The sequence below is a fragment of the Strigops habroptila genome, chromosome 16, assembly GCF_004027225.2.
Source record: "Strigops habroptila isolate Jane chromosome 16, bStrHab1.2.pri, whole genome shotgun sequence".
NCBI classification, from domain to species: Eukaryota; Metazoa; Chordata; class Aves; order Psittaciformes; family Psittacidae; genus Strigops; species Strigops habroptila.
This window is the reverse complement of record NC_044292.2, coordinates 1,744,902-1,754,316: the sequence shown is the minus strand read 5'-3', so window position 1 is coordinate 1,754,316 and position 9,415 is coordinate 1,744,902. Positions and strand designations below refer to the sequence as shown.

General features: G+C 61.4%; 2 protein-coding genes across 3 annotated transcripts; one reads left to right on the top strand and one right to left on the bottom strand.

Annotated features, from left to right (window-relative positions):
• Nucleotides 1-1,393: 1,393 nt before the first annotated feature.
• On the bottom strand, nt 1,394-2,902 carry HSPB7 (heat shock protein family B (small) member 7). Its single transcript, XM_030507889.1, has 3 exons — nt 2,502-2,902; nt 2,259-2,392; nt 1,394-1,892 (listed from the first exon to the last, which is right to left on the bottom strand). Exons 1-3 carry the CDS (start codon nt 2,626-2,628, stop codon nt 1,710-1,712), a joined length of 444 nt encoding a protein of 147 aa, XP_030363749.1. The 5' UTR covers nt 2,629-2,902; the 3' UTR covers nt 1,394-1,709.
• Nucleotides 2,903-3,075: 173 nt separating this feature from the next.
• On the top strand, nt 3,076-8,481 carry LOC115617429 (chloride channel protein ClC-Kb-like). Of its 2 annotated transcripts, XM_030507887.1 has the most exons (19): nt 3,076-3,277; nt 3,361-3,489; nt 3,591-3,719; nt 3,811-3,950; nt 4,059-4,136; nt 4,251-4,329; nt 4,427-4,552; nt 4,674-4,758; nt 5,216-5,317; nt 5,979-6,063; nt 6,150-6,326; nt 6,424-6,493; nt 7,002-7,112; nt 7,215-7,428; nt 7,516-7,649; nt 7,721-7,812; nt 7,892-7,975; nt 8,108-8,194; nt 8,297-8,481. In XM_030507887.1, exons 1-19 carry the CDS (start codon nt 3,172-3,174, stop codon nt 8,333-8,335), a joined length of 2,067 nt encoding a protein of 688 aa, XP_030363747.1. In that variant the 5' UTR covers nt 3,076-3,171; the 3' UTR covers nt 8,336-8,481. The 2 variants fall into 2 exon arrangements, with proteins under 2 accessions (XP_030363747.1, XP_030363748.1); XM_030507888.1 differs by lacking the exon at nt 5,216-5,317.
• Nucleotides 8,482-9,415: the final 934 nt, after the last annotated feature.

The window sequence follows — 9,415 nt, the reverse complement described above, 5'->3', positions numbered from 1 at the left end:
GCCCTCTGTTCCCTCGCTGACGCCGTGGGCGCCGCCATGACAGTGCCGTGATGGCGGCCCGGAGGGTCTCCTCAGGGAGCGGGCGTGAGGTGAACCCGCTCAGGTCTGACCCATGCTCGGGACCTTGCCCTTGTTGAACCTCATGAGGTTTCCGCAGCTCCATTTCCAAAGCCTGTCCAAGGAATAGGCACATCCACACCGGGGTCTGTGCCTGTTCGGCCACTAAATGATGAACTATATCATCCATATGAGAGCCCAGCTCCAAAAGTGCAAACATCCACCCCTGCTCCCACAGCACTGAAGGTCCCAGTGAGTTTGGGCAACCCCAAAAGCTCAATATTCCTCCTTCTATCACCCTGTTTCTCCTCAGGGATGCATTCCCTGGTGTGCCCAGGGCTAACGGGGTTTGTGGGCGCTGGGGCTCTGAGCCCTCGCTGCTCCTTGCTTCAGAGACCTCCCCTGTGCAAAAGCAGCCAGTTTCGGGGAGAAAAAAGGGGATTTCATCCTCTTTTTGCTGGGGTTTCATGGCCTGTCACCACTAGATGGCAATCTGTGACCACAGCAGGTCACCCAGGGCACCCTGAGCACCCTGGGGTGGCATTTTGGGGGCAGAGCAGACACATCCCATCACCCCGGCTGGACAACAGGACATCACCGCTGCTCGTCGCCTCCACGGCTTCAGTTTCCCAAGTGGTGCTGGGGCGTTTTATAGCCATTAAAGGGCTTTTTAACAACTTTTAAACACTTTTCCTCGCAGCCTCCTGCAGCAGAACATGCCCTGGGCGAGCAGGACACCCCTTGAGGAGGTGATGGAGGAGCCACACGTGTCTCTGCGCATCCCTCCACACTGCAAGTGTGTTAGAGCAAGTCACGAAGGGGACAAACAGGGACAAGTTGACCTCAGGGCGGGAGCAGCAACACGAGCTGGGTGCTGTGTGGTAGCTATAAACAGGAGCGGGGCGTCCCTGTTTGTGTGTACACATGGGGAGACGGAGCTGAGCCCGCGGGGGACATTCAGGGCAGCTTTTGAGCCCCTCCTTCTCTCCCCCAAAATGAAGCCACACCATCCTGCTGGCTCGTTGCACTGCTTGGGTCTTCCCCAAGGGTGGTGGGTGCGGGTGGGTGGTGGAAGAGGAGGATTTGGTGCCTTTCCAGGTGGGATGGCAGCCGGACAGCTGAGGGAATGGCTCCGAAATAGAGCGTCCGGGAAGATATGAGTCACCCCAGGCTGGAAATAAACGTGGCCACGGGCACAGGGGAGTTGTGGCAGCTCCTTGTCCATGTTTTTGTTGGGAAAGAGGGGTTGCTCGTGATGTCTCTTACCAAGGGGCTGAACCCGCAGCTCTTTTGGGGGGAAAACATCAAGAAAAGGTTAAAAAGGAGGAGGCAGGAGTCAGGCATTCTCCGTGATTTATCACAAGCTGTATATACAGAGACAAGCTATGGCTGAGGGTCGGGGAAGGGAACCTCCCTCCTGGCAGGGCTCTTGGCACGCCGGCTCTTCCCCATCAACCCATTTGCCAGCTAAAAGTCACCGGAGCCGGGAATCCTATCCGGAGTTTCTCTGATGGGTGATGGGATGCATCCCTCCACGCCAACCCCTCAGGTGTGAGCCCGAGGGGGAGCGTTCCCATTCCCTACCTCCTTCCTAAACCACCCGAATGATTACTGAGGGAGGTGATGGGGGGGGAAAGGACCCCCCCGGCCCCTCAGATCTTGATCTCAGTCCGGAAGGTTTGCTGGACGTGGTCGGGATGCTTGGGCTGGCGCTGAGCGCGGATGGTCAACGTGCCATCGTCCCCCAGCGAGGACGACACCGACGTGGGGTCCACGTCCTCAGGCAGCTGGCATTTGTGGGTGAAGGTGTTCATGACTGTGCCATCCGCAGCCAGCTGGGGGGGGGAAAAACGGGTGAAAAGGGGGTGATTTTGGGGCGCTCGTCGCTCCCTGCCCTTGGGTGAGGCTTGGGTCACGCCTTGTGTGTGGTCATAATATTTGTCTCCCCGAGGGATGTGGGTGGCATCAGAGCAGGGGACAAAGGTGCTGGTTTTGGTTACCACCCCCTTGGGATGGGTGATTACAAGGCATGAGTTTGTTGGGTCTTGTGGGCTTTGCTCCTATGAAATTTGGGGCAAAAAAGGCGAGGAAATGGTGAATTAAACCACTGTGGGGCCGTTAGGAAGTTGGCTGGGAGCTGGGTGAGGATTTTGGGGTCTCCCACGTGTTGGGGGTGAGCGGGGAAGGGAGGAAGCACCCACCTTCTCAGCGTGCACCTCGATCTGGTTGTTGGAGGTGGTGACAATGATGTCCTCGGGGGCAAAGTCGCTGACATCCACCGTGAACTGATAGGTATTGCCCAGGGTCTTCACCGTGCCGGTGCTGCCAGGCCGAGCTGCCGGAGAGGAGCGGTGCGGATCAGTGTGGGGGGGTCCCCCCTAAACACCTCTTTGTATCCCAGCCACATTTCACCAGGGGTGTCCCCCCCCAACATAAACCCTCACCTGGGAACCCCAAGGTCTCCCCACGAGGCCGGACAAAGCTCCCAAAAAGCTCCATGGAGCCGGCGGGCGATGCCGAGCGGTGGAAGCTGCGCTCCGAGCGGAAAGCAGCCGCGGATTGCACGTTCATCCACCGCTTCCACGCCCCCCCCGACCCCCAGCTCCTGCTGGGGAGCAAGAGCAAAGCCCCTCTTCCTCGTCCTCCTCCTGGTGAAGGCAAAATGAGGCTGGTTGTTCCATGGGGGGGTGGCTTGGGGAGCTTTTAAAGCCTGGTTACAGCTCCCGGCCGCCTGCCAGAGCGCTCGTAAAAGGGGCTAAATTTAGGTCTTGCGCTGGAGAGGGTGGAAATTTTTCCCTCTGCGTCCTCCCCCCTCAGCACCATGGAATGCCGTGCCCGTGTGCTGCCTGCTGTTAAGGAATAATCATGAGAATTAATTGAATTACTCATTAAAGACTCCCCGGGATGGATTGGAGGTGATGGGGCGGCGGGGGGGGGAGAGGAACCCGGCTCACTCCAGCCCGAGCGGGTCCGGTGCGTTCCTCAAGGTCGTTTTTAATGAGCTTGTTTGCAAACTCAGTGCTGCAGCAGAGGCCGAGGAGGGAGGAACGGTGAGGGGGTGCTGGCAAAAAGCGGGGGGGGGTGTTTGTTCTGTCCCCCCAAAAAGTCCCCAGGATGAAGCACCCCGTCCCTGGGGGGCTGCGGGAGGAGGAAGAGGAGAGAGTGTTGGTGTCGGAGCAGAGCTGGAGACCCTGCCCCAAAGCCCGGAGGAGGCTCCGAGGTGAGATCCCAACCCAAAGCGAGGGGACCTTGGGGGTGTTGGGGTGTTTTGGGGGGTCAGCACCCTGTTTTCACACTCCACAGGGTGCCTGGAGTGGGTGAAGCAGCAGCTATTCCGTGTCGGGGAGGATTGGTATTTCCTCTTCATCCTGGGGGTCCTCATGGCCATCATCAGCTTCATGATGGACCTTCTCATCTTCAGGCTCTACGAGGGTAAACGAGGGGCTTCACCTGCCAATTTGGGGGTACACCAAGGATGAGAGGGGGTCTTTTTATTGAGGAGGGCATCTGCCCTCCTGATGCTTCTTCTCCAGCCCACCGGTGGCTTTACCAAGAGGTTGGCGATGTTTTGGTGCTGAAGTACCTCTCGTGGACCATGTACCCAATAGTGATGGCAACCTTCTCCACTGGCTTCTCCCAGAGCATCACCCCTCACTCTGTAGGTGAGTTGGCTGCACCCCAACCTTCCCCACTCCCCAAAACTCCCCTCTGATAGCAGGGAGAACCCCAAAACCATGGACACCTCCCTTTCAGGCTCTGGCATCCCGGAGCTGAAGACCATCCTGACGGGGGTGGTGCTGGAGGACTACTTGGCCATCAAGAACTTCGGAGCCAAGGTGGTGGGGTTGACCTGCACCCTGGCTGCTGGCAGCACTGTTTTCCTTGGCAAAGTGGTAAGTGATCCCTCCTAAATGGTTCGCAGCATCACCTGGTGCTGGGATGGTGGTGGAAGGTCCTTCAGTGCCATGTCCCCCCTCTCCTTTCTCCTTCTCGGCACCCAGGGGTCCTTTGTGCACCTCTCCACCATGGTTGCAGTGTACCTGGGGAAGATGAGGACCTCGGTCATGAAGGAGTATGAGGTAGGGGTGACACCCCCAAAAAATTAAAGGGGGAGGGTATTCCCCTCCTAAAATAAGGGGGATTTTATCTTACCCCCTAAAACCTGGAGTTACGAGCAACCTCCTGCCCTGCAGAACAAGTTCAAGCAGAACGAGATGCTGGTGGCAGCACAAGCCGTCGGGGTGGCCTCGGTTTTTGGAGCACCCATTAGCGGTGAGAACCCCCTCACCCCATCCCACCCCACCCCACCCTGGGGACCCCCAAATCCCCCTCCTAAAGACGCTCCACCTCATTCCCCTGTGTTTTCCAGGGGTGCTTTTCAGCATCGAGGTGATGTCCTCCCACTTCGCTGTGCGGGATTACTGGAGGGGCTTCTTCGCTGCAACCTGTGGTGCCTTCATGTTCCGGCTCCTCGCCGTCTTCAACAGCGAGCAAGGCAAGGGGAGCAGGCAGCACGTCCCCCCCCCCATCCCCTCAACAACCCTTTTGGGGTTCTGCAGCATTTTTGGGGTGCCCACCCCGAAAACCACACACTCATTGTTCTACACCCCTCCCAGAAACCATTGCTGCTATTTTTAAGAGTGACCTCAAGATTGATTTCCCCTTCGACCTCCTGGAGACCTTCTTCTTTGCAATATTGGGGTAAGAAGGGTCCTGCCTGTGCCCTGCCTGTGCGCTTGTGTCCCTGCCCATGGCCTGCCTGTACCCCTGTACCCCTGTGCCCTGCCTGTACCCTGCCTGTGCGCTTGTGTCCCTGCCCATGGCCTGCCTGTACCCCTGTACCCCTGTACCCCTATGCCCTGCCTGTACCCCTGCCTGTACCCTGCCTGTACCCTTGTGTCCTTGCCTGTGCCCTGCCTGTACCCCTGTAAGCTGCCTGTGCCCCTGTACCCCTGTACCCCTGTGCCCTGCCTGTACCCCTGCCTGTACCCTGCCTGTACCCTTGTGTCCCTGCCTGTGCCCTGCCTGTACCCCTGTACCCCTGTAACCTACCTGTGCCCCTGTACCCCTGTGCCCCTGCCTGTACCCTGCCTGTACTCCTGTAACCTGCCTGTACCCCTGTGCCCTGCCTGTACCCTGCCTGCCCTCTCCTCCCCAGGGCTGTCTGCGGGCTCCTGGCCTGTGCCTACCTCTTCTGTCAGCGCTGGCTGCTGGCGGCCGTCAGGGAGAACCGGCTCACGGCCAAGCTGCTGGCGACCGAGTCCGTACCGGGCGTCCGTGTGTCTGCACCCTGCACCCTGCGCCCTGCGCCCTGCGCCCTGCACCCTGCGCCCTGCACCCTGCTCGTCCATGTGCCCACCCCGTGCACCTTGGCTGTCCCTATGGCCACCCCAGGCACCCTGAGTGCCCACCCCATGCACCCTGCATGTCCCTATGGCCACCCCACACACCCTGAGTGCCCACCCCATGTACCCTGTGTGTCCCTATGGCCACCCAATACTCCCTGCGTGTCCCTGTGTCCACCTCATGCACCCTGTAAGCCCACCCCGTGCACCTTGGTTGTCCATGTGCCCACCCCACACACCCTGAGTGCCCACCCCATGCACCCTGTGTGTCCCTATGCCCACCCCATGCACCCTGTAAGCCCACCCCATGCACCTTGGTTGCCCATGTGCCCACCCCATGCACCCTGTGCATCCAACCCAGCGCACCCTGTATTTCCCTATGTCCACTCCATGCCCCTTCCACAACCACCCTGGGCACCCCTGTGTCCCCCCCATACACCCTGCCCATGCACCCCATACATCCTGGGCGTCCCTATATCCCTGTTCCTCCCAACCCCGGGCACCCCTGGCTCCACCCCATGCATCCCATGTGTCCATCTGTTCCCACACCCCCAGCCCTGCCTCTCCCCCCTCCAGCAAGCCCGTCTACACGGCGCTGGTGGTGCTGCTCCTCGCCTCCATCACCTTCCCACCGGGGCTGGGGCAGCTGATGGCTTCCAGGGTGAGTGGGTTGGGGGGGACACGGGGCTCCCCAGGGCACCCCGACACGTCCCAGCAGGTTCTCAGGGTGTCTATCTGTCCTTCCAGCTCACCATGAAGGAGTATCTCATCACCCTGTTCGACAACCGCACTTGGGGCTTGCTGGTCCCCAACGCCTCCTCGCTGGCTGACCCCCCCAGCAAGGACCCCTGGGGGCTGTGGCAGGAGTGGTGCCACCCCTCCGCCACCATCTTCGGCACGTTGGCCTTCTTCCTGATGATGAAGGTAGCCATGACCCACCCCCCCCAGGCCCTGCATGTGTCCCCTCCATGGGGATGACCCCCCACACCTCTCAATGGGCTCTGTTCCCCCCTTTCCCCAGTTCTGGATGCTCATCCTGGCCACCACCCTGCCCTTGCCTGCTGGCTACTTCATGCCCATCTTCGTCTATGGTGAGGCTGGGGGTCCACTGGCTTAGATCAAGGGGGTACAGGGGGGGCAGCCCCCTTTGGGAGGCACAGGGGGTACATCCAGCCCTGGGGAGGGGGTACAGGGGGTTGTGTCCATCCCTGGGGGGGTACATCCAGCCCTGGGGAGGGGGTACAGGGGGTTGTGTCCGTCCCTGGGGGGGTACATCCAGCCCTGAGGAGGGGGTACAGGGGGTTGTGTCCGTCCCTGGGGGGGTACATCCAGCCCTGAGGAGGGGGTACAGGGGGTTGTGTCCGTCCCTGGGGGGGTACATCCAGCCCTGAGGAGGGGGTACAGGGGGTTGTGTCCGTCCCTGGGGGGGTACATCCAGCCCTGAGGAGGGGGTACAGGGGGTTGTGTCCGTCCCTGGGGGGGTTACATCCAGCCCTTGGGGGGTACAGGGGTGATGTCCAGCCCCAGGGGGTCACCTCCAGCTGCACCGTTTTGGGGGGTGTCTGGGGGGGGTTCCCACCTTCCCCCTCCCCATTTCAGGAGCTGCCATCGGGCGCCTGCTTGGGGAGACGGTGGCTCTGCTCTTCCCTGAGGGCATCCGTTCGGAGGGGGCCCTGCACCCCGTCGTTCCCGGCGGATACGCCTTGGCTGGTGAGTCGGTTGGGATGGGGTGGTGGTGGGGACACCCATGGGTGGGGGGGCACCCACAAACCATACACTGAGCTCCCCCTATGCCTTGGCTCTCCACCACAGGCGCAGCCGCCTTCTCGGGCTCGGTGACCCACTCCATCTCCACGGCTCTCCTGGTGTGTGAGGCCACCGGGCACCTCAGCCACGTCCTCCCGGTCATCCTGGCCGTGCTGGTGGCCAACGCCATCACCCAGAAGCATCAACCATCCTTCTACGACGGCACCATCATCGTCAAGAAGCTGCCCTACCTGCCCCGCATCCGCAGCCGGCACATGGCGTAAGCCCCCCCCCCTTTATAAACCTCTATATTTTGGGGTGATTTGCTGTGACATGATGGAAATTTGGGGGGTTTCTGGCTCATCAGCTCCTACCAAGTGGTGGTGGAGGAGTTCATGGAGCGCCGGGTGGTGGCCTTGGCCAAGGGTAGTGGCTTCGAGGAGGTGCTGGCAGCCTTGGACACCTCTGCTGATGCTGAGTACCCCGTGCTGGAGAGTGCAGGTGGGATGTGGGGTACAGGGGGGGTCACTGGGACCGGGGGGGACATCACTGGGCTTGTCCCCATCCTCCAGGGTCACCCACGCTGGTGGGCACCGTCAGCAGAGCCCAGCTCGTCACCTTCCTCCAGAGCCACAAGCACCCTCAGGCACCCAAAGAGGAGAAGGTAAATGGGGGGAGGAGCACCTTACTGCACCCAAAAAAGCTGGTTTTCCACCCAAAATTAACACGTCACCTTCCCCAAGCTGCCAGCAGCGGGGACGCTTGGTGACAACTGTGCCATCGAGCCCATCATGCTCCAGCTCTCCCCATGGACCTCCCTGCACCAGGTTTGGGAAGGGGGGGGCATGTCCTGGTGGGGCTGGGAGCCACCAGTGTGCCCCCCCCAGTTCTGTGTCACGTTGAGGGGACGTGGCAGGGGTGGCTCTGTCCCCACATGTCCCCGTTGTCACCTCCCCAAGGCCCATCACCTCTTCGAGCTGCTGAGGCTGCAGCGCATCTTTGTCACCCGTTTTGGGGAGCTGGTGGGAGCCGTCAGCAGGGCCGAGGTGAGGGGGGACGGGGGGGGACAAGCGGGGGGCACGGGGGGGGGACAAGGGAGGGGGAACAACGTGGACAAGCCCCATCCCACCTCCTCTGCCCCCCTACAGCTGCGGAGAGCGATCGAGGAGCTCGCCAACCCCAAGTGATGAATGTGGGACCCCAAAGGATGTCACCCGTGCAAAGAGGGGGTGTCCTTCCCCACCCCTCCAGGTGATTCGGGGTGTCCCAGCCCCCAGGTGTCTGGGCTGGGGGTGGGGGGGGTGCTTTTGCATTAAATACATCATCCATCGAGGCTTCCTCCTCTTCCTCCTCCATCCCTATGGGGTTCATTTGGGGGGGGGGCCATCTCCTCCCCATCCCTCACACAGCGCTTAAACCCCCCCAAATCTGTGCCCAGCCCCAGGCCATGTACCAAAGTGTCCCCCTATTGCCCCCCCCTTATAATTATCAGCACATAATTAGTCTTAATTACTGCAATTAATAAAGGGGGGGTGGGGGTGCTCAGCTCCCCCATCCCAGCTCTCTGGTGCCCCCCCAGCAGGGGAGCAGCGGTTTGGGGGGGCAGCGGGTGGGGCGGGCGCTGGGTGAGGAGCACGGTCGGGCAGGTTGGGCGAGCCCGGGCCCGGCCCGCGGCGGGTGACGCGGGGTCAGCGCCAGGGAGACACCCCAAAAACAGGGCAGGGGCTGGGAGAGGCGCTGGGATGGGTGCGGGAGCGGGGAGGGGTGGGTGCAGCCAGCAGGGATGGGCTGCAGCACCCGTGTGCCCCGTGGCGGGTGCTTGATGGGGTGAGGAGACATGGTGATGGAGACCCCAGCACCCATGGGGGGTGCTCAGTGAGGTGAGGGGACCCCAGCACCCATGGAGGGTGCTCAGTGAGGTGAGGGGATCCCAGCACCCATGGAGGATGTTTGGTGGGGTGAGGGGACCCCAGCACCCATGGAGGATGCTCAATGGGGTGAGAGGACCCCAGCACCCATGGGGGGTGCTCAGTGAGGTGAGGGGATCCCAGCACTCATGGAGGGTGTTTGGTGGGGTGAGGAGACTGCAGCACCCATGGAGGGTGCTCAGTGAGGTGAGAGGACCCCAGCACCCAAGGCGGGTGCTCAATGGGGTGAGAGGACCCCGGCACTCATGGAGGGTGCTCAATGGGGTGAGGGGACCCCAGCAGCCATGGAGAGGGTAAATGGGGTGAGGGGACATGGTGATGGAGACCTCAGCACCCATG

What these genes read in the sequence shown, in the direction of transcription:
- HSPB7 (XM_030507889.1), bottom strand. Translation starts at nt 2,628, where the DNA reads ATGAACGTGCAATCCGCGGCTGCTTTCCGCTCGGAGCGCAGCTTCCAC. An exon ending in GGAGACCTTGGGGTTCCCAG is followed by an intron (nt 2,393 to 2,501) that starts GTGAGGGTTTAT and finishes CCTCTCCGGCAG; the next exon opens with CTCGGCCTGGCAGCACCGGC. An exon ending in TCGAGGTGCACGCTGAGAAG is followed by an intron (nt 1,893 to 2,258) that starts GTGGGTGCTTCC and finishes TCCCCCCCCCAG; the next exon opens with CTGGCTGCGGATGGCACAGT.
- LOC115617429 (XM_030507887.1), top strand. Translation starts at nt 3,172, where the DNA reads ATGAAGCACCCCGTCCCTGGGGGGCTGCGGGAGGAGGAAGAGGAGAGA. An exon ending in CGTCTTCAACAGCGAGCAAG is followed by an intron (nt 4,553 to 4,673) that starts GCAAGGGGAGCA and finishes CACCCCTCCCAG; the next exon opens with AAACCATTGCTGCTATTTTT. An exon ending in GGCAGCTGATGGCTTCCAGG is followed by an intron (nt 6,064 to 6,149) that starts GTGAGTGGGTTG and finishes CTGTCCTTCCAG; the next exon opens with CTCACCATGAAGGAGTATCT.